General features: G+C 35.7%; 1 protein-coding gene across 1 annotated transcript; it reads right to left on the bottom strand.

The window, feature by feature from the left end:
• LOC113846999 (DNA topoisomerase 2-binding protein 1) lies at positions 1-24,304 on the bottom strand. The gene is made up of 17 exons (XM_027475815.1): positions 24,017-24,304; positions 23,902-23,944; positions 23,566-23,687; positions 22,969-23,076; positions 14,370-14,514; positions 14,193-14,284; positions 13,202-13,295; positions 11,693-12,182; positions 11,394-11,536; positions 10,911-11,230; positions 9,189-9,356; positions 8,036-8,329; positions 7,498-7,902; positions 7,345-7,380; positions 7,158-7,246; positions 947-1,037; positions 1-785 (listed from the first exon to the last, which is right to left on the bottom strand). Exons 1-17 carry the CDS (start codon positions 24,194-24,196, stop codon positions 708-710), a joined length of 2,898 nt encoding a protein of 965 aa, XP_027331616.1. The 5' UTR covers positions 24,197-24,304; the 3' UTR covers positions 1-707.
• Positions 24,305-24,592: the final 288 nt, after the last annotated feature.

The following is a 24,592-nucleotide window of genomic DNA, read 5'->3' as shown; positions in this document are numbered from 1 at the left end:
CAATGTGAGCTACTACATTGAAGTTTTACATTCTTAACATTAAGTGTTTCTTGGCAACCACAATGTCAACAAAAGTAGAAATGAAAGCTGCCACAATCAATACTACAGAAAAACTGACACCAGATGAGAAGCTATTAAATGTTTCACCAGAAATGTGGTGAATTTGAGAATTTTTAAAAGCATCCTGCTTATCCAATCAAAGCACACATGCCAACAAAAAGCACTCGTTTATACAACTTTCTACATGGTTATCCCCTTTTTTCTGCCCCTTCCCATTAACATAACAATAGACTCTTACTTTACTTGACAAGCTGGTAAACTTGTACAAGGTGGCCATGATTCAGTAACTACTTATTCCTTTTTACTTGGCTGATCTCTTATTTTGATTTTTTAGGTACAAGAAAATTGATTAGAACACCAGTCATTTTCTTTACATTTTTCCAACCTAATTCTAAGGAATTAGGGTGATATTTCCCAAAACCAAACTCAACATGTTGAAACATGTAGGTATGCGAATATAATTGATATTGGCATTCTATACTAACCTGCTGCTGATGTTTCCTTGATTGGTGGACCAAGGTTGAGGCTTTTTTTTTTTTTTAATTCAGGAAAAGACAGATTCTTGTGCACTAGATTGTAAGCTTAGATATACCATCAAATGAGGATAATTGTCCACTGAAATCTTCCTTCAATGGTGTTGTCTTAGTTCAGTGCATGCTACTTCGAGTTCGGACTCTATCTATAAGCATTTGCCTCCCAGATAAATCTTCTTCATAACTAACAACCTGCATTATGAAAAAAGTGAACGACATTCACCCAGTATGCTTATAATTTATATATAGTCACTAGTCAACAGCCTGTGCGAAAGGTAATTAATTCTTGTTCCAGTGAAAACAGGACAAATTACTTGGAAAACATAAAAGGTAAAAGGAGATGCCAATAAAACCTGAGATTCTGTCTGTGTTTCACTAAAACCACCATATATTCCTGCTCTTAAGTCTTGAGAAGTCTCCCCATTATCATCTTTTCTGCCACTTCTGAAAAAATAATAGCTCAGTATTGATTAAGACAAAGGTGAAAAATGATATGTGTGATGCTTCTGGTATGGTTAGCTGGAAAAAAAGGAAAATTAGGGAGAATTTCACATCCCTCCCTTCTATTTATTTGAGTAATTTTAAGGAGCAAGCATGTTATAGGCTCCGCTTAAGGATCTAGTAATGGGTCTATTCGTAGAAGGATTGGTGTCGGAGTTTGTTGTTAAAATTGATTTTCTGGGTTTCCTTGCTTGTTTACCTATTGGGAAAAATGTTTTAAGGGCTCGTTACAGAGAACCCTTTGATCTGATGCACTTAATTCTTGTGAAGAAAACGGACTGTCTTCTTCATTTTCTCAATCCTTTAAATATTGAAACTTACATCAGAAAGAAAAATAACTGCTTAAGAACTGTCTTCTTACTAATAGCATACACTGTAATACTAATTCAAACCTATAACTGATACAACTATAACTGAAAATAACTAATTAATACATAATAAATTTCCAATTCTATTTGTTGCACCTCTTGCAAGTGATGAGGACAGAAGATTGCTGCTGCTGCTTGTCCATAACAAAGCAATTGGGTAGGAAAGGGGGAAGGTAGGCTGGTTAAAGATAGGACCTCAGGCATCGCATTTTTTTGTCGTAATTACATTAAGATGGAGAGATCCTCTAAGGTAAAAGATCACTTTATACACCAAATAAAAGACAGAAGTCAGATCTTGACCAAGTTTGGATTAACTTCTCAAATAAGTACTTATAGGAGTAAGAAATTAAGTAATAAAATGAATGAAACTCCTCCCATAAGTCAAAATAAACTTTTACTTGATTTTTTCATAAGCTCTCTCATTTAACTTCTCTAAAATTTGAGGTGTATAAGTTACTTATGAAAGAAGTTTTAAGCTTTATTTAGGTAAACTTATGGATAAGTCCTTGTAAGAGAAGAAAAACAATATAAAAAATGAATAAAACTTCTCCCATAAGTTAAAAATAACTTGTTTCTTCAAGTTTTAGAAAAGTTAAATGAGAGTGCTTCTAAAAAATAGAGTAGTATAATTTAATTTTAATTTATGGGAGGAGTTTTATCATTTTTATATCGTTTTTCTTCTCTTATATGGACTTCACAAAAACAGGGCCTTATTCATTTTTCATATTGATTTTCTTCTCCTATAAGGACTTCTTTAGCAGTTTATCCAAAATCAGTAATTGTTTGGAAGGAAACAATTGTTTTAAGAGTTATGATCCAACAAAATACAGCAAAAAGTATTGCACAGTACCACTTATGTTCACGTTCAATCTTTCTACTTCAATCAAATCCATCAAAATCAACAATAAAAAAAGGGTCGTAGACCTAGGGCAAATCCAACTTATCTCAAAAGGCAGAATAAAAAATTCTAAGCCACAGGACAATGTAAGAACAGACGATGAGCCAATTCTTTGCAGGCACCACCCATGTAAATCAAGGGACAGAGCCTTACACAACTACAATGTAACATGTAATTGGTGATGGTTCAATCAAGCCCAAGTCTTTTGGTTAATGGAATTCGTCCCCATAGACATAGGTCACCATACTATTCAAATTGGTGATAAAAATATAGAAATACACCATCTACTTTCCTATTAGTGAAATTTATCCCCATCATCTATAAAGGGCTCATTTCAAAAATCCTATGGGGAGCATATGAAAATAATTTATTTGTCCCATATGCTTTTTTTTTATTTATTTCAGTAAGCTTCTTGGTTTAACTTCTCAAAATAAGCTCTTTTTTTCTAGTTTTCTCCAATAAGTTTCATGTTCAAATTTATGCCATATGCCTTCATGAGACAAGAACTTATTGCATAAATGCTTATTCAAATTATCCAAACACACCCTAAATTCTATTGTCAATTTTAATATAATTATGTGTTAAGATATTCTACATTGGTTAAGAATAGAGCTAATATGCTCCTTATAAGGGCTAAGATAGTCTTCTTCCCATGAGCTAGCTTTTAGGAGTGAATTAGGCTTAAATTTCTTAACATGATATCAAAAGTCTAACAAGGAAGAAACCCTAATCCATCCTTTCCCTATGAGCCTACTGCTCACAGGTAATTTTTTTTTTCAAAAACCGTGTCTCCGGTTTCTGATTTTTTTCCGACAACCACTGTTCATACTGCCGGTGACTTTTCCGACCACACTATCCATACCGTTGGTGACTTTTCTGGCAACTAGTGTTCACACTGCTGTTTCGAGCATGCTTTTTTACAGGCTCTCTCTCATTCTCTAGCATTGTCTCCGGCTGCTGGTTGTTTTGTCGGAGTCGCCGCAGGTTGCTGTCCTCTCTGATCTATCCTTTATTATTCGATCCAAGTTAAGGGTCCCTGAATTTTTGTATTCCTTGCCCTGTTTGGTACTTTTCACGCTGCACCATGACCTCCTTTACCCCTTCTTACATCAAAATTCAGCAACCGCCATCACATGCTCCTTCACCCACATACAGTGACTTTCTTCGATGGTTTGAGAAGCATCAGGCCTCTGGTCCCACTACTTTTGTTGTGCACACAAGTAATTCTTTTGCTAGTGTCTCTCTTTCTTTCTCCCTCGAACCATGGGTCCTTGATTTTGGAGCCACTGACCACATCATTGGTAATAAATTTCTTTTTCTCACTATTTTTACATTTGATTATTTACCCTCTGTTACAATGGCTAATGGGTGCCAAACACAATCTCAGGGTATTGGTACTGTCCACCCTTTTCCCTCTCTTTCTATTGATAATGTTCTTTATGTTCCTGGATCCCCTCTTAACTTACTTCCCATTAGTCGTCTCACTCATTCCCTGGATTGTATTATCTCTTCCACAAAAGATTATACTGACCTGCATGATTGGCACCAGATGTGAGTCTCATGGTCTCTATTGAAAAGCTTCTGCTCATGCTGGTTCGGTAATTGGTTCACCTCTTTTTATTTATGCCCAGTTAAGACATCATAGTTTAACCAAGTTATAACACTTAGTACCAAGTTATCTACTTGGTCCTGTGAGTCGTGTCAATTAGGAAAACATACTTGTCGTTCTTTTACTAGTCGTGTTCATCTTTGTTCTACTTCTCTCTTTTCTTTAGTTCACACTGATGTGTGGAGTCCAAGTTGCATTGTATCTACTTTAGGTTCAAAATATTTTGTTACTTTTATTGATGATTATTCGAAATATACTTAGTTATTTTTAATGAAATATCGTTCTGAATTATTTCATGTTTTTAAAACTTTCTTTTTCGAAATGAAAACTCAATTTGGTGTTCCAATTCGTACTTTACAAAATGATAATACTCGTGAATACTTATCTAATCAATTTCAAAATTTTATGGCTTTTAACGGTATCCTTCATTAGATCTCTTGTGCCCATACTCTACAACAAAATGGAGTTGTTGAACAAAAAAATAGATATCTTACTGAAACTACTTGTACTCTATTGTGTCATAGTCAGGTTCCTCATCATTTTTGGAGTGATGTTCTTACTGCGTGTTACCTTATTAATAGAATGTCATCCTCAATTCTTGAAAACCAAGTCCCTCACTCTATTTTGTACCCTCACCAATCCCTTCACCCTTTACCCCCTTGTGTCTTTGGGTCCACTTGCTTTGTTCATGACCTTAGTCACGGGGTTGATAAACTCTCAACACGCTTCCGGTCCCACTCACCATCTCTCCTTTGGGCTTGCTTCCTAAGACTGAACTTTCCATTACTCTTTGTAAAAGTATACACTCTACTCGTAATTCATCTCTTCATTCTGTTTCTTTGAGTTATCCTTGGTTGTCCTCTTTCCATTATACTTGTTTGTCTTCCTTGTCCTCAGTTTTTATTCTCAGTTCATAAGTGATGCTCTCTCACATCCTAGTTGGAAACAAGCGATGATTGATGAGATGTGTGCTCTTCAAAATATAGTACTTGGGACCTTGTTCCTCTTCCTCCTGGGAAGTTTCTTGTTGGTTACAGGTGAATATATATAGTCAAGGTTGGTCCTAATGATAAGATTGATTGCCTTAAGGCTCGTTTGGTGACCAAGGGTTATACATAGATATTTGGTTTGCACTACAGTGACACTTTCTCCTTAATAGCCAAAATGACATTTGTTCGACTACTCATATCTATAGCTGCTATATGTCACTGGCATTTTTGCTTGATATCAAGAATGTTTTCCTTCATGGTGATCTTGAAAAAGTTTGTATGGAGTAACTTCTTGGATTTGTTGCTCATGGGGAGTCTTCAAGATTTATTTGTCATCTACGGAAATCCCTTTATGGTCTCAAACAATCTCTAAGAGCAAGGTTTGGCAGATTCAACATGGTGGTTCAACAGTCTGGCATGATTCAAAGTGAAGCAAATCACCTTTTTTTTTTATTGTCATTCAACCTCAAGTTGTATTTACTTAATTGTGTATGTAGATAATATTATCATTACAGGAAGTGATCATCATGGCATTAAAAGATAAAGCAACACTTTTATCAACACTTTCAAACAAAAGATCTTGGTAGACTCTAATACTTTTTAGAAATTGAGGTGGTATAATCCAAGAATAGTGTTGTGATTTTCCAAAGGAAGTATGTAATGGATATCATAGAGGAAACAGGATTGATGGGGGACAAACCTGTTGATACTCCTATAAATCCTAATACCAAACTTCTGTCAAGTCAAGAGGAGCCACTTTCAGATCTAGAAAGATATAGGAGACTTGTTGGAAAATTAAACTATCTAACAGTTACTCGCCTAGACATCTTTTTTGCAATCACTATAATGAGTCAGATCCCTAACTCTCCTTGTTATGGACGTTCAGATGTAGTAATCTGCATTTTGAAATATATTAAAGGAGCTTCAGGAAAAAGTCTCTTATATTAAGACAAAAGAAATACTCAGTTTATGGGGTATTCAGATGCAGATTAGGCAAGATCACCTAGTGATAGGAGGTCTACAACTACATCTAGTTTCCTGAAAAAACAAGAAGCAAAGTGTAGTTGTAAAGTCTAGTGCAGAAACAGAGTATCGAGCCATGACTTTACCCACTTATGAACTTATATGACTTAAACAACTACTCAAAGAATTGAGATTTGGAGAAGTTAAAGAGATGACACTTATTTGTGATAATCAGGCAGCTTTACATATTGCATCAAATCCAATTTTCCATGAAAGGACTAAACATATTAAGATAAACTGTCACTTCATTAGAGTAACTTCTTATTTTGTATCAATAGTTCCTATTATAAATATATGTTCCAATGTGTAGTCAAGACACACAAATTCTTCCTATGTTTCTTATTCACTTTTCTCAACATTATGATTAATGGCTTAAGGAGTGTTAAAATGTCCTACATTAATTAGCAATAAAGTCAGAATACTCCTTATAAGGGCTAGGGTAGTCCTCTTTCGATGAATTAGCTTTTAAGAGTGAGTTAAGTCCAAGTATTTTAACATAGTATCAAAACCTATTTAGTTTGAACGTTAGGCTGCCCACAAATGTCCAGTCCTATTGGGTCCACCCATGCAGATGTCCAATCCTGCAAATTTCATGCACCATCCTGGGCGTAAGAGGAGTGTGTTAAGATGTCCCACATTGGTTAGGAATAAAGCCAAAATTCTCCTTATAAGGGTTAGGATAGTCCTCCTCCTATGAGCTAGCTTTTGGGAGTGAGTTAAATTCAAGTTTTTTATCAAGGAGTAAATTGCACAGTGACGTAGACCGCAAGAAAAAATTGTAAGGGAAATAAATTTTCAAGCTGTTCTTTATTAAAATTTACAAACAAATACATAAAAATAAGTAAATGGATAGATAAAATAACAAATTTCTTTTCAGGCTAGCTAAGAATCAGATCAGATGAATTTAACAGGACCAAATTCAACTGGTTCCAAAATGCATTAAGGTCAAGCTCAGCAAGAAGCTGACATATGTTATGACATGCAAGCACTGATTTTGACAAAAAGTTATGCAGTCAGCACACTTAAAATTCATAAATGCTGAACTATCTCAAAAATAAACTGATCAGGTATGTCTTTTAAAGGCCATTGACATAAAACACTAATTTTGACAAAAGAAGAGATTATATGGTGAATGACAGTATGATAATTGTAAACAGGGACCTATAAAGAACTAACCTGTTTAACCAGTGTTTAGACAATCCAAAGACAGTACGAGGATTTGAATTATCTTCAGGAAGGACTGAACTATCAGCAGATGGATAAATCTATTCGACCATCAAGGATCACTACTACTCAAAAATAATTTTAGAAAATTATAAAACAAAACATAACCTCCATGAAATTGATCACACTTAAAGGATACATCTGTCTCACACCCTGTCAGTCTGTGATCATGCATCTTTGAAGGAAGAGAAAGAGAGTTGAGCAGAAATACTTTGACATAGTGGAGCAAAACAAATTTTAAGAAAAAATATATACATATCCCATACCATCAACAAAAAATCATCACTTTTACCTTGTTTGTTTGCTCTAACAAGTCCTCAATTGCGGCAGCAACATCAGGAATAGCATGACAAACCTGCCCAGCATCTTTAAGCATATTGTCTTCAGAAAAATTGTCATAGGCAGGAATACTTGAACTTACTGCAGAAGGCATCTTATTGGATACGCAAGGTTCTTCCACAAGCCTTGCCTTTTTGCTATAAATATTTGGTATCCTAAAATCAGGCCCATGATTATTAACTCCACTACCTACATTTTTATTTGCTGTGTTTCTCAAATTTTGTGAGGACTGGGAGGACATATCACTTATCATTTGAACAGCCTGGGTAGGAAATTGACTAACAGTGCAAATTCCTGCCTCCTGGTCTTGAGCAGTGACTTCTTTTGGTAAAAATTGATCAATGGCAACAACTCCATTCTGGAAAAAGAAGTTGCATATTGAAAAGGTCATTTTCCAGTAAAAAATATGTAGCAGTGAAAATGCATGTAGACATGCTCAAGCATGCATTGAAGCTCTCACTGCCCTGCACAAGTCACCATAAATATATTACCTGTTTGACACATTCAAATATCCACTCAGACGTAACTGTTTGGATCCCCCATTTACAAGCAGCCTCATACTTGGGCCCATTAGTGAATTTACACAACAAATGGGTAACCTTCTTACTAAACTTTTTCTCTGCAAATTTAGCTCCCAGAACAAAACACAAGTTCCTCAGTAGAATTCTTTCTTTCTCCTCATACTGTGAAACACAAAACCGGAAGCTTTCAAATCCAGGCAAGGGAATATGGCAGGGAAGTGGAGAATATAGAATGTGACTGTCAACATCCAGCAAGGATCCAGCCTGAACAAAAACACCATAATTACAGTTTAAGTATGTAAACCAACATAAATTCTCAAAGAACCCAGTTTACAGCAGAAATGGAATCATCATGGCATCATCATCATCATTATTAAGGTAAATTATACTTTATTCCCTTATAGTTTCACTGTACTTTTCTTAATCACTAGACCCCCCTAATAAGATTAAAGTGAAAATGCTATAACCATTGTTAATAAGCCTAAAGGTATAGGTAAAATAAATTAAGAAAATAAAATGAATCAAACTTCTCCCATAAGTTAAAATCAACTTATGCACCTTAAATTTTTCAAGAGATGAAAAACAAAAAACAGGGAATTTGACAGAGGATCATATTTTCATTGAAGAGATGCCAAGAAACAAAACCTCCCATTTTTCATCACATTCTCAAATTTCCATCCATTCTTTCCCTAGATAGGGGGTAAAATAGAATTGAAAACATTTAAGAAATGTTACTTTGGTCTGTGGCAATAAATGATATTAGATAGTAAACAAAAAAAGGTGCAACCAGAATTTCAGCTTTTACATTTAAATAAGTATACAGAATAGAATACATGGATTACATATGATCCAAGTATTAAGGTCTTGCAGCCATGTATAAATGAATCCTGACTTTCATCACTTCAATCATCATTTTATTCCCATTAATTTCACTTCTGAGATAATAGCCCGGAACATTAGGGCCAAGACAAGTTTTGCCTTTCCCCATCAACCTATCCCAGCTATTCAATATTAAAAACAAACAAGATCTATCACCAAATGAGCACCTGAAAAAAGTAGAAGATAAAAACATTGAAAATAAACCTAAGAAAGGAAATATGCATTTGAGACTGATAAGACTTACCTCCAAACAAGATCGTATCCAATGACTGGAAATATATGAGCATTTGGAATCACCTGTTCGCATGGGTGTTACACCATGACACTCAATAGTATAGTGGACGCTATGTTTTGTTTGTCCACTTATTATCTCTCCTCCCCCTTGACTTATCCATTGAACAATCTCAGCTCTCTGAAAAAAGAGATCAAAACTAAAATTAAGCATTGATGAACATATATGTGGACATTCTTTGTGCAACAGAACATATATGTTGACATATAGCAACTATTAATTTTAGAAACTGGAAAAGGAAATTAGCATGCATTTGATAAAATGAAGTCCAACCACCAAATGATTGTGATTGAAATAGTTATGATGGTATCAACCATCTTAGTAATTATTTTAAAATTGTCTACAAAACTTCTAACAAATCACCTACATTAGGAAAAAACCTCTATGTTCTTTCACCTAACAACTTAAGCTTTTGGTATAATTTCCAAAGTTGATCAATGCACAACAGCCCCTGATCATGTAATTAGAGTTTGATCCTTGTTGCTCCCTTTCTTCTAATTATCCACATTTACAAGCTCAAAGGAAAAAACCTCTCTATGTTTGATATAAAACCATTTAAGTGCCTTCATCATACAACTTATGTTTTTTGGGTGATTGATTCATGTCACTCTATGATGCTGTTAAAAAACTTGATCCTAACTCACTCTTAAAAGCAATAGCTCATAGGAGGACTACACAAGCCCTTACAAGGCCCTTACAAGGAGTATTTTGACTCTATTCTTAGCCAATGTGAGACATCTTAACATACCTCAATCACGCCAAGGGCTGGACATTTGCAGGTGGCCCAATAGAGGATAGGCTCTGATACCATGTTAAGAAACTTGGTCTTAACTTACTATCAATAGCTAGCTCATAGGAAGAAGACTACACAAGCCCTTATAAGGAGTATTCTTACTCTATTCCTAGTCAATGTGGAACATCTTAACAAATGCTAACTAATTACTTGACATAACATCAAGTAACTTAAACCAATGCTTGAAGTTTGCAGAAATACAAACCTCCATCAGAATGATGAATATCAAGAACTGAGTTTATTTGGTTAATTGAAATCTTGGATTTGTTTGTCTAATTGCCATGAATCACCTATCCCAAAAGCTTAAGTTATGAAGTGACGGCACACAAATAGTTTTTTATTACATCTCTGACATGTCCCCTTACACAAGAACCCTTTGGGCTTAAAGCACAGCCAATACACAGGGTCACTTACCTTGTACCTCAACTTTTTATTGTAAGGGGGATAGCACATATTGAACTCCAAACTATTTTGGTCATAGATACTCTGATATCATGTCATCAACCAACTCCACCAAAAGCTTAGATTGTGAGGTGAAGACACATGAATGGTTTTTATATTACATTGCTAATACTAATTAATTTCAAGGCTCTGCTAGAATATGTTTGTGGCATATCACTCTCTAAAAACTTGTCCAAGAAGTATGTCAAAGATTTTTCTCTTTTAAAATAATTTCAAGATGAAGACTATATCAATCCTAAAGTTCACCAACTCAGTAGTTAAAGTGTATATTTCCACATGTATTCCTCAAAGCAGAACATTCAAGATTCCTCTTATCAGTTATCCAACTTCAATCTTTCAAACTTTCTGTGCGTCAATCCCCTACATTTCTAATCACAATTCTTTATATCCCTCTATATACTAAGATCCTAGTGACTTACCCTTTCTTCAGGAAATAAGTTTGAGAAACAAAATATTTTCCCCATAAAAACATTTGTTGACTTTGCATATTGAAGACTGGAGTCATGTTGTGTCATCTTTTGTGTGCCCAATTTATTATCAGGATGTTGATTTTGCAGCATAGTTCTGCCCATTGTTTTACTGAACCCCATATCAGTTTTGTCTTCATTTTGTTTCTCCAAACATTCCAGCATTACAACTCCAAAGTCCACCCGATCAATCTGCGAGCTTTGATGAAAGCTGGAGCTTTTACCATGATCCATGGACATACTGCTGGTCACTGCTCCTTTTACCAAGCTTGCTGAATTGAAGAAATCAGAGAACAAAAAAAGCATGAATTCAAAAATAACATTCATTATTATTTATGAAAAATAAAATAGATTAACTTAAAAGCATTCTCCAACTTGAACATGACTAAGAAATTATTGACACAGACCACAAATTTGAAAATCATAACAGCAGACCTTTGGGATGAAATAGATCAAGTGCAACATGTCTCCTAAGAACAGGGACTTCTTTCTTTTCACGGTCGCAATCTTCAAGCCAAGAAGTTTTAACAACATAAATTACACCTAAAGCAGCAAGACTCCTTACATCCTTCTTTTCCCTAGAAAAACACAGGCATGCCAAGATAAATCCAAAAGAAAAAATGTTTGCCAAAACATTTAAGATTGATACTGGCAGTGGTCAAAAACAAATTGAGGAAACTATTGAGAAACATAAACATGATATGCATCCATAAAGATTCTTCTTCTTGACTTACATTTCAGTAGGATTCCCAATTACGATGTGTGTCAACTTGTCATTGAAAAACATATACCGGGAACCTCCACCTCTACGCACCATACTAACTAATTTCCGCATCTCACAAGCTTCAAAGCCAACTAGTAATATTCTGCACTCTGATAAGTAAAGGTCATTATCATCAGATTCAGAATCATTGGCAAGAGCACCATCAAAGTTCAATTCATTGGTGGTCTGCAATGGAGACACTTCAGCATCTGCCTCTTTAACAAATAAAGGAGCATTTCGAACAGAGGACACGTCATCTGACACTGTAGCTTCTAGATCTCTATCCATAAACTCAGCACAGGGAAAAACTGGCATATTTGAAACTGTAGCACCTGAGGATGGTGCAGATTGCAATTTTCCAATATCGTTTTCTTGGCTTTGCTGCATTGTTGAGTCCCTGGTTACTTTATGTGAAGATACACATCCATTCTGAACAGGGAAGAACTCCTCACTCAAACATGCTATCCATTAAAAAGAAATAGAAATAAATAAAAACTGAAGGTCAAGTACTGGGTGACATTGAAAGTTTGAAGATGAGATGGAAAGGAGAAAGAAGAGTATATATTTACGTAATATGGCTCCAAATAATTGTGTACTGATACACTTTAAACTCCTAGTCTCCTATATAGAGTATATATCATTTAGTCCTCCAAAGATATTGGTGACATCACTTTGGTCCTCCAATGATATGCACAACATCAAAACTATCTTTAAAATGACATAAAAATTATTTCTTTAAAGACAAAACCAATGGCATTAATTATCATTGAAAAACCAATTATAGATTGCTAATTAACAGAGTATTGTTTTGACATCACATGAAATCTGGCTCAAGTACACTTGTTATACAACTAGTACAAGACAAACCTAAAAACTCTGGAGAAATGTGATAAGACTCTTAAAATCATAATAACATGAGAGCTATACAATGTTTATATACACAAGAATTAATGGTTAACAATGTTAGTCCTCATGCTAACAATCTAACAGATTAACTAACCATATTTCTCACCTGTTAAAGTAACAGAATAATGATACTAACATTATGCAATACATCTTAACACTCCCCCCTTAAATTGGACCTTGTAAAGATTTAGTGAAAATGTCAGCAAGTTGATCCTTGGAACAAACAAATGAAATTTTAATAATGATGGAGGTAATCTTCTTTAATGAAATGAACAACTTCAACTAATTCGAACCTAAAGGCTCTGGATACCAACTTCAATCTGAATGTGTTTTATATTAATTAATGAGACCTATGCATAAGGATTACAATATGTTAACCCTTATACTAACCTAACTGGCTAATTAACCATATCTCTAATCTAATCATATCTCTAACCTGTTAAAGTAACAGAACAATAATACTAACAGTATGTAATACATATTCACAAACATAATAGTCAATAAGTGATGTCCTACTATTTAATTCCAAACCTGAATGGTTTTTCAATATACAGCATTAAAATGTGGAAGTTACCTCTTCGAGCAATAGATTGATCAAACCATTTCTTTGTCACAATATGAATGTGGCCCCAACGTTTTGCCACCTTATATTTGTCACCTTCAGGAGCGTAAGAACAGTCAAGAACACAAATATCCACCATGCTTAAACTATAATAACGGATCTTTGAACTCAAATAGTGAATCATTTGGTCATAGAGGATCCCACAAAAGAACAATCTTTCAAACTTGTACACAAATTGCAAATAAAGTAGGGCATCTATGCCCCTAAGGTAATGAATAGGAGACATTGAGACAAGCAAAATACAGAATAACACCTCACATAAAAAGATCATAATATCATATACTGGAATGTGTTTCTTAAAAAGAATCACTGATAAAATCAACTAGCCAGCCAGTGTAGATAAAAGCAATCTGAAGATTCATTGCAGATTGTTAGAAAATAACAAATAAATAAACGTATTAATTCAAACAGATTACGAATCACAAAAGAGAAATAGCAAAATACTATCAAGTAACAATTCACCAGTGCAGATTAATATGAATTCTTGTCTAAATGAATCTCAGTTCTAATCTTTCTAAAATCAAAATGTCTACAGAAATTGTTAATAAAAGGGGAAGTGTGGTCAAATATGATCAATGGATTGGAACAAATGATAGGAACAATACATGATCTTCAATAAGCACTAGCTCAATCTTTCTGTAAACTGATTATCAATAGGCATAATATGTGCAGGCATGTAGCATTACAGTAACAAAAGGCAAATAGGGTAATTACTGTGAAACAAAGAAAATATTAATGAAGACTTGAGGTTCTGTGCCAAGAAGCTAATGATCCAACTATAAAAATGACCTTATAGCAAACTTAGGAAACACATTTAAGCCAACACATTGAAGCTTTGACAAAAGAATTTTACTAAAAAGCAAAGATGTGTTCTCAAATAATAGATGAACATTTGCATGTCCAAAAGAAACACCATCATTTATAAAAACTATAAGAAGGATATCTCAGAAATCAAATGTGTGCACTTCTTTGTCAGTTCTGCAGAGTATTTTCCACCATTTTGTAAAATATGCTTCTCCATCTCTTTACGCTTATCTGAAAAAAAAAAACTCAAGCCCATTAGCACCCAAGAAAGAAGCATTCCATTATGACCAATACTAACAGATACCTAAGTTACAACCTGCTGGGATTCCAGTAACACAAATCTTTAACCCAGAGAAAGGAAGGACCTTGTATGACTCTTGAGGAACAACACGATGCTCATCTGAGCATTGTTTTAACCATTCATAAGTGACTATTGGTTTCTTCAATACATTCAAAGCCCACTGTCAGATGTAATTGGTATATTAGATTGTATCGCATGAGCATAAGTTCAATTAAAATTAAAACCTCCACAGATACTAAATAAATGAGAAACTGGTTTGCTGAATTATCAAATAAGCAGAACTAACAAAATGAATATTTAGATTAGGCGGATGAGTTTTAAGTATTCACATAATTAGTGGTCATCCAGATGCAGTGAAAGACAGCCAAACTGACCAAGAAACAGAACATGAGCTCTACTAAGAGGCAAATTAACCACAAACAATTTGGGAGCTAAACCATTCAAAGCGTATAAAAAAATGAGAGCCAAACTATATTCTATTACCTTCCAAATAGATAGATCAAATTTCATTGAATACTGAGCATTGACTAAGGAAAAGATAATCAATGAAATTATGAAAGCAAACCAAACTAAGCATCAACTTTAATATGTACAAACTTTGAAACCCTCCAATAATGCCCCTCCAAAGAATTGCTGCCATTCCCGTATTAAAAATACAGGTTAGTACACAAAAATGAGTCCTTTTAGGTTTTTAAACACAACCACACACCCACAAAGCCCAATGGTATTGTTTTCAGTATATTTGTTAGATTCCATGATATATCTGGAATTAAATTCCTTTGCTTATCACTTCCATCTACAATAGCTAAGCCACCTAACAAATGTTCAGTATAACTTCCTCTCTTCTGCAGGGCACATATATTGCTATTGGTTTGAGCAGTAATACCATTCATTAAATTAGTAAACTCTTATGGCCTTGATATGGTGTGGAAACACAAATAAAAAAAATCATAGTAACAACAAAGAAAATGTTGAAATTCATGATTAAATTTTGAAAGAAAAAGCATAATATGAAGCTATATGATAGAAATTGGGTATCTTATTAAGAAGAATTAGTAATGAATCCCAATTTCAAGGATAGAACACTGGCATCTTATTGAAACTACTCACACTCTATTTCTACATAGTAATGTCCCTCGTTGTTTTGGGGGTGATATTGTTCTTTAAGCATGTTACATTATCAATCAGTTGTCCTCTTTTATTCTCAATGAGGTACCACACTCCATCTTGTTTCCTCACAAGTCTCTCCATCCATCCTTTTGTTATTTAAGCATGTGTTTGGGTCTACCTGTTTTGTCCATACTTAGTCTAGGGAATGACAAGTTTTCTGCTCGTGCTTACAAATGTGTCTTTCTCGGTTGTTCGCTCTCAGAAGGGTTATAATATAAATGTTATTTTCCAACTCTTAAGTGTTATCTTTCTTAATGTCACTTTCTTTGAGTCTATTTCATTTTTTGTTTCTTCATCTACATCTTCTACTTCAGGGTCTATTATGCCTCTTTCCTCAGTTCCAACTGTTTTTCACCCACCAAAGGTATCACCTCCAAATGATCCCCTCCGCACCCTTTAAAGATGTATCACTGTTGGCAACCACCTCCTTTAGAAGGCACTCATCCTTTATCATCATCATTCAGCATTGGAATACAAATGGCTCAAAAGCTAAAGTAAATTCAATGCTGACCTTTGACAACACTTGATTGAAGTGCACAAAGATGGAAGGATTATTGAGATATAAGGGGACGTAGGTTAATCCCGGGCAGTGGCTTCATTAAAAGCCATAAAGAAGGAGCTAAAAGGGGAAGCTAAGGCATATTATGTGGTGTTGGGCATGATTACTATGGGCTGCACAGAATTACCCACTCAAGTGTCAGCAACAGCTCCAACGACCATGAAGACTCTATTAGGGGAGTTCAGCGAAGTGTTTAAGGAGGGAACAGCCCTTCCACCAAAACAAGAATGTAACCATGCCATTGTTTTGAAAGAGGGAGCAACAATTCCTAACATTCGCCTTTATCAACACCCTCATCACCACAAGGAAGAGATTGCAAAATTCATAAGGGATATGCTGGCAGCAGGAATGATCAGACCAAGTACCGGTCCCTATTCTAGCCCGTTGATTCTAGTTAAGTAAACAGATGGGAGCTAGCATTTCTATGTGGATTATCGCGCTCTTTATAGTATCACCATTCCAAACAAATTCCCCATTCAAGTCGTCGAAGAATTGTTAGATGAGTTAGGAGGGGCCACAATCTTTTCTTAACTTGACCTGAAATCAGACTACCACCAAATATGTATGAGGCCAGAGGACATCCCTAAAATTACCTTCAGGACACACAAAGAGCACTACGAGTATGTGGTAATGCCATTTGGGTTAACCAATGCTCCCTCAACCTTTCAAGCCTTGATGAATCAGATTTTTAAACCTTATTTATGTAAATTTATATTAGTATTTTTTGACAATATTTTAGTGTGTAATCACACATTGACCATTTGGGTATAGTTCTTTAGCTACTGAGAAGCTAGGAGCTATGGATCAATGGTAAGAAGTGCACTTTTGGAGAATCACAATTAGTGTATCTTGAGCATGTCATTTCCACTGCTGGAATATTTGCTGACCCTGCAAAGATTTCTGCAACGAGACAATGGCCAGCACCTAAAGACATTCAAAGTTTGAGGGGTTTCTTGGGTTTGACGGGATACTAAAGCCACTTGTACGGAATTATGGAGTTATTGCTAAACCCCTCACGTACTGAAGAAAATTAATTTCAAATGGTTAGGGGAGGCACAAACAACATTTGAGCAGCTGAAGCAAGAGATGGAGGTTCTACCAACATTAGCAATGGCCAACTTTGATTTACCATTCGTGGTTGAGACTGACACCTCAGGATTTGGAATAGGGGCAGTTTTAATGCAACAAGGCCAACCCTTGGCCTTTATTAGTCAATCTCTATTGAACCGAAACAAGGTGAAATCAGTTTACGAACGTGAATTAATGGCAATTGTGTTTGCTGTTTAGAAATGGCGCCAATATTTGTTGGGCCACCATTTTATTATTTGGACAGATCAAAAGAGTTTGAAATTCCTATTAGAGCAACGTGTATTGGTGGGGGAGTAGCTGAAGTGGGTAATCAAGCTAATGGGATTTGATTTTGAAATCCAGTACAAACCGGGGATGGAGAACAAGGCAGCTAACGTGTTGTCCAGAATAATGAACTATAATGCTATATCAATGGTCACTAACGCTGATTTAATAGAACTGGCTGAAGAGGTACTGGGAGATGAGCTATTAAAGGGAATCATGCAACAAGTGGTGGCACACCCTAGTTCCCATCCACATTATTCAGTCTCTTTGGGTTGTTTGTGGTATAAACAGAGGCTGGTCCTACCTAAAGAGTTTGTCCGACTTCCATTATTGTTGATGGAATTCCATGCATCACCTTGGGGTAGCCATTTTGGAGTTACAAGGACTTTCAAAAGGTTGGTCATGGTTTATATTGGACTGGAATGAAGCAAGATGTGGAAAAATTTGTGGCTAATTGTCAGGTTTGTCAACAGAATAAGCACCAAACTTTGAAACCAGCAGGGCTAATTCAGCCCGTACCCATCCCAGTGCATGTGTGGGAAGATATCACATTGGACTTTGTTGGCAGACTTCCAAAAGCTAAGGGAGCTGACAGTATCATGGTGGTGGTGGACAGATTAAGCAAATATGCCCATTTCATTCCTTTACTTCATCCATACTCAGTTAAGGAGGTAGCAACAGTGTTTGTAAAGAAAATCGTCTGTTTGCATGGGTTCCATACTTCCATAGTTCCAGATTGAGACAGAATTTTCATCAGTTCATTTTGAAAGGGACTATTTCGCCTCTCGAGCATGAAGTCAAAATTCAATTCTGCATACTATCTTCAAACAGATGGTCAAACTGAAGTGACTAACCCGCACTATTGAAGCATATTTGAGGTGTTTTGTTAGTGACCACCCTTGTCAATGGGTGAACTGGCTACCATGGAGGGAGTTTTAGTTTAACTCTTCATTTAATGCTTCTATCAAGATGACCCATTTCAAGGCACTTTATGGCCGTGACCCCCCATGGTTATTCCTTATTGTCGGGACAACATTGTTGTGGCTGAGGTGGACAAATGTGACTGTTTCAAGATAGTATCATAGAGAAGCTTAAACAACATTTAATTAAAGCATATATGAGAATGAAGGGACAAGCGGATAAAAGGCGACGAGAAGTAGAATTCCAGATTAGGAACATGGAGTACCTGAAAGCCCAACCCTATAAGTTAAAGTTATTGGCAAAAAAGGTAAATGAAAAATTGAGCCTCAGATTTTATGGCCCTTTTTGCATAGAAGAAAAAGTAGGACCTGTAGCTTATAAATCATTGCTGCCAGAATCATCCAGATTGCACCTTACTTTCCATGTGTCCCAACTTAAGAGGGCCCCCCCTTCTAGTCAACCCAGTCAAGCATTGCCCCCATTTTTAATAGAATAATTGGAGCTCCAAGTTGAGCCTGAAGAGGCACTGGCTGCATGGAAATTATTGAATGGTCGCTGGGAGGTTCTGATTAAATGGAAAAATTTACCTAAGATAGTACTTGGGAGGAATTTGATCTACTTCAGGCCATATTTCCACATTTCAACCTTGAGAACAAGGTTCCTCTCAATGTGGAAGGTATTGTTGGGTCCAAACCAATTGAGCCTCTACTAAAGACATACTAGAGAAGGAGGGGTAAAATAGGAAAGGTGAGCAAGGAAGCCGTTATGCAAGATTCTAACAGATTAACAGAGTACGTGGCAAGAATGAAAGAGAAGAGGGATGAGTGCCGCGAAGGAGAAGGATATATGGAAGATAGACAGAGGGGAGAAGGTAGGAAATACCTTGGAGGTTATTCGAGGGTGAGGAGCTTTATTTCATTCATCAATAGCTCTTTTTCTGTTATTACTTAGCTATTTTGCTTGTACATTTAGGGTTATTCCCTGAGTTTGTTCTATTATTACAATAATACATTCAGTTCCTATCACTTACTCTTTGAAAAAGTATACATTCCACTTGTAACTAATCTCCTCATTATGTTACTTTAACATATCATTATGTCTTCTTTCCAGTGTATGCATCTTTCTTTTTTGTTTCAATTCCTATTTTTAGGAATACAGATGAAGCCCTCTCACACTCTAGGTGGCATCAAGCAATGATGGACAAAATGTGTGCGCTTTGGAACAGTGACACTTGGGATCTTGTTACTCTTCCTTTGAAAAATTTGCTGTTGGTTTCAAATGGATCTACACTGTCAAAGTTGGCTCTGATGGCAAGTTGATCACCTTAAAACTTGTCTAATGGCCAAGGGTTATACTCATATCTCTTTGATTTAGATTATGGCGACACCTTCTTTCTAGTGGTTAAACTGGCTTTTGTTTGTTTATCTTTTATCAATGATTATTATATGCCATTGGCCTCTACATCAATTTGACATAAAAAATGTTTTTTTTCACAGTGATCTTAATAAAGAAATTTATATGAAACAACCTCCTGAATTTGTTGCTCAGGAGAGTCTATAGGATTAGTTTGTCGTCTACGAAAATTCTTGTGTGGCCTAAAATAATCTTCAAGGGCATAATTTGGTAGATTTGGCATTGTTGTCCAACAGTTTCGTATATCTCAGAATAAAGTTGATAATTCAGTTTTTTATCAACATTCATTCAACCATAAGATGGATTTATTTAATTGATTATGTTAATGACATTGTTATTATTGACAGTGATCACCATGACATTGTTTCGGTTCCTATCAAATTGCTCCTCCTAAGCCAAAGGCCCTAACTCTCTCACAATTGACAACATCCTGCTCCTCAATCACTTCTACTTATTTATAGACAGCATGCCTAACTAAGACAAGCTAACTAACTAAAATATTATAACTAACTCCTAGTGGATAACTAACATATTGAAACTACCAATATGCATTACCACACAATACTCCCTAAATATTCCCATTGTCCCCAAAGTGAATAGCTATAGTAGCTTCAAAACAAAGTTTTAGTTTGGCTCCTTCCATAATAAACTCCACCCTGCAACCCAAAAACAGCTTCCACTCCTTAGTCAAACACAAATAAGTGAATACCCCTATGCACCTTTAGTGTTCTGGTTTTTGTGTTATTTCTTGTCTTGTAACAGAGCATCAAAGGCTCTGTAATTATACTAAGATCTCACAGCTCCCTTGTGAATTGCACTACTGCACATGGTTATAGACTAGCAGCAGATGATTATCAAGATCCTCCACTTAAAGATTTGGTTCTGCGGGGGGATTGATCATACTACTCAAACCCAAAACTTTCACTGTTGTTGTTTGTTCAATCCTTGGATATCCCCTCATGCCAAACATAGGACCTCCCTTAATTTTTGCCTCCACTTTGCAACCCAAAGAAGCACCCATCTCTCTGTCATCTTTGCCACACTCCACACTTTGTCTAGAATATTGTTGGGTTGCTTTTGTTGGATTTCTCCCAAGAAGAGTGTTAGGAAAACAATCTCTAATACTCTTTTTAACACACTCTCAATTATTGGTTAAAATTTATTAAAAAATACAAAACTATGAAAGGAAATCATTAAATTAGGAGTGAGAAAGAGCAAGATCTACATGATTTTTGTTGTTTTCAATAAAGTTTAGCCAATAATAACAGTGTGTTAAAGAGTATGTTGCTGCTATTTCTAATTCTCCCAATTCTTGAAACTTTCTTGTATTTGTTTCTTTCCCTTGAGTTGTTGGTTTTGTTCTTTCTAAAACTTCATCTTCTCTTCTGTTTTCTTGCACTAACAAACCTTGATCAACCCAAACTAGCAAATTTGGGTCATATTCGAGTTGGAATTCTTTGAGCAAAGCTTTCACAAAGTTCCACTATGATGCACTTGGATTGTCTTCTTTCCACACAAACAACCAAACAAAAGCATGTTCCGCATACCCTTCCCAGCCTTCTGTATCTTTTATTCACCTATTGTTGTGTTGTTCCTTCAAAGTGCTGCTCCACATTAATCAACCATCAATATGGGTTCCTTCAAATTCTAGTATCAACACATATTCTTTCTTGAACCCTTCAAGAACTTGTTGCTCCATTCTTGTTGACCTGAGCACCTCTCAGCTTCAAGATGCACCCATAGCTCCATGATCGGAGCTTTGATACCAATGATAGAAACTAGGTATTTTATTAAGAAGAATTAGGAATAAACACCAATTACTAGGACAGAACACTGCAGTTCTTCGAGGGACTGCTCCTCCCAATCCAAAGGCCCTAACTCTCTCACAATTGACAAGATCCCCCTCCTCAATCCCTTCTACTTATTTATAGACAGCATGCCAAATTAACTAAGACAAGCTAACTAACATGTTATAACTAACTACTAATGGGCAAATAACATATTGTAAGTTTGTAACTATTGATGTGGTTACCTAACACTTTAACAAAAAGGCAACTAGTGAAAAGCAACCCATCATCATTTGAATATTTTTATTCAGACTGAAAAGCATTGACTTTGAATGTAATTGCTAAGATATCATACCAAACTGTACTGTCCTAAATACAGACATGACAATGAGCCCGAAAATAATTAATACTACATTCTAAAATTATTAACCAGTAACAGAGCCAATTAATGCCAACTATATCCAAGTCCAAAAGCTTTCTTTTTTTGGACCAAATGCTGTGTTACTCCCTTCAATAACTGTCAAACAATGGGATATCTTTTCCCATTGACTTTAACATGCAGAACTGCATACTCTGAAGCATGGGTACTCCAATTTTTGCAACGTACCGGTACCGGGTACGTACTGGGTACGGGTACGCATAGGATACGGCTGGGTATGTACCCGGTACGTACCCAAACACTTTTGCAAACAAAAAATAATGGGTACGTCGACGGGTACTCGGGTACGTTAATGGGGTACGGGAAATGAGAATTTTTTTGCAAAAAACCAGAAAAGTTTGTTAGGTTTTATTTAGGCCCAAAATCAACCCTTTCTCTTGATGAACCAGATCCAGAGGCAGTTATTTTTACTGATGATGAGGAAGGAAATAATGAGATTGACACTGTTAAAGTTTGATTTTCTTAATTATGTTTTAGTATTGTCATGTCATGTTGAACAATTTAAGTATTGTAATTTGTATTGTAAGATGTTTTATTATCTTTGTGGACAAATATATGCCTTTTTTATGTTATATAATATATGATATGTTAAAATTTGTGTGCTTTTATTTTATATATAATTTTTTATATTTTTTTAATTGACGTACCCGTATCTTAATTTTTTTAAAAATGCCGTATCCCGTACCCGTATCCGTACCCGGTACCGGTACAGTACCCGTATCCATGCAACATTGACTGCATACAATTCCCCAAGTGCTTTGCGTGTGTGACTCTGCTGCACTGTAGGAGCAGAAATAAGATGCAAGATAGAATATAAAACATAAGCTAATTAGGAATATGAATAAAAAGGAAACAAAAGGAAACTAAGAGCCATGTGCTTGTAACAATGCTCAGAAAAAAGTATGTGATTACTGATAATCAAGACTAAAATGGAAATATGGAATAAAAAACTTCATGTACGGTGTACAAGACCTTGTACTTTGCAGCTAAAACATTTTTAACAATGACAAAGTTCAAATCCAATGATGCTTTAGTGTGTAAAGCTCCCCCCATTTCAAGCACTAACTCTTCTATCTTAACCTGCAGGGGTCACATACATTAAACATCACCAATTGATAAAAAAAATTGAGGGAGGAGGGAACGCAAAGACACTACAAAAAAGCAACTGAAAACATAATAAAGATTGAAAAAAAGCCAAAAACAATATAGAGAACAAAACCATCAAAATTGGAAAAGTTAAAATTAAATGAGATAGGGGATAAAAATAGATAAGGTGGAAAATATGAAGAGAAACAAACAAAAACTAAACCACAATTAGTAACAATATTTAAAATCAGAAGTTGCCAATTTAAAACAAGGAATTTTATAACTTGGATTCTTTTCCTTTTCATCTTTCTGTTGGGGAAGGTTCAGTATCCATTCCAAAGAGAGGCAAATTGCACTTCATGGCAATGCTGAATGAGAAAGTGAGCCAGAAAAAGTTCGGGACAAAAATTAACACTTGACCACAACCTTTGACAAAAATTAACAGAAAAAGGAACCCGCAAACTTAAACAACAACGACAATACCTTCTCATCCATATCAAAGCCAGACGCGAGTACTTTTACGCCATCCATGGCAAGGCAACAAGTGAAGCCTTGTTTAGGCAGAGGCCTTCGTTCTTTCGCACACGAAAGAACACATCTAGGACCTGTTCAATCACATCGAAGCAACAAAATCATGAACAACACCAATTTCAAATTCAACTACAGAAACCAACACAAAAGCACGTGCATAGAGTGTGTGTACTATCACTGAAACCTAGAAGATCAAATCATGCAACACAAACAACAGCGACAACTTCAATCAACAACAGAAAACAATTTCAATCACATATTCTGTTGCAAGTGACAACGGAAAATTACCGAGCAATTTACAGCCCTTGGATTTGAGATCATCGAACTTCTCCTGCGAAACGGAGAAAGGAATCACAAAATGGGGAGGGAGAGAGAGAGAAAGAGATTGGGAATGAGGAATTACGTGTTTACTGGAAGAAATGATGTGGTAATCGTTGGGGCCGTTACGGGAAGGGTCGCAGCAGAGGTGGAGTTGGGCGCCGTTATCTTTGACGGCGTCATGGAGCGCATCGAAGACTTCGGGTGGCACCAGATTTCGCGACATGAACACGTTTGCGCCTTGGAATGCCTTCGCCTTCAGCATCTTTTTCTTTTTCTTCGAAGACTTTTGAAGAATGAGACTCTAATTCAGAGTGATTTGTGTTTCGTGGAATGAGTTTGGAGAAGAGAGGGAAATGAGTGGCGAGTGCGTGCTCTCACAAAAAACGCGCGAAACTAAATTCAGACTCTGGATGTCGCATCAGTGGATTGATATTTTGATGCTGTGCTTATGATGCAGTCAAGTTTTGAGCAGAATAAATGAGGGAACCAAAACTTGAATTGAAAATTGACATTTCGGCACTGCTTTTGGTCTTTTTTCCATAAACTTTCTTTTGGTGATTAATACAGGATATTTATAAAATTAAGAGAGTTTATTGGTTTTTTTTACTTATTTATATTTTTGTTATTGAATATTTTAATTTTTAATAATTAATATAAT

This window comes from Abrus precatorius, unplaced genomic scaffold, assembly GCF_003935025.1.
Source record: "Abrus precatorius isolate BTA unplaced genomic scaffold, Abrus_2018 Scaffold8, whole genome shotgun sequence".
Taxonomy (NCBI): Eukaryota; Viridiplantae; Streptophyta; class Magnoliopsida; order Fabales; family Fabaceae; genus Abrus; species Abrus precatorius.
The sequence above is the reverse complement of the archived record's forward strand: the minus strand, read 5'-3'. Positions and strand labels throughout refer to the sequence as shown.

Excerpts from the sequence above, each read along its gene's own strand:
- LOC113846999 (XM_027475815.1), bottom strand. The coding sequence starts at position 24,196 with ATGCTGAAGGCGAAGGCATTCCAAGGCGCAAACGTGTTCATGTCGCGA. Across the intron at positions 11,537-11,692 it reads ATTGGGAATCCTACTGAAAT|GGAAAAGAAGGATGTAAGGA; the intron begins GTAAGTCAAGAA and ends GTGTTTTTCTAG. Across the intron at positions 9,357-10,910 it reads ACTTATTTCCTGAAGAAAGG|AGAGCTGAGATTGTTCAATG; the intron begins GTAAGTCACTAG and ends CTCTTTTTTCAG.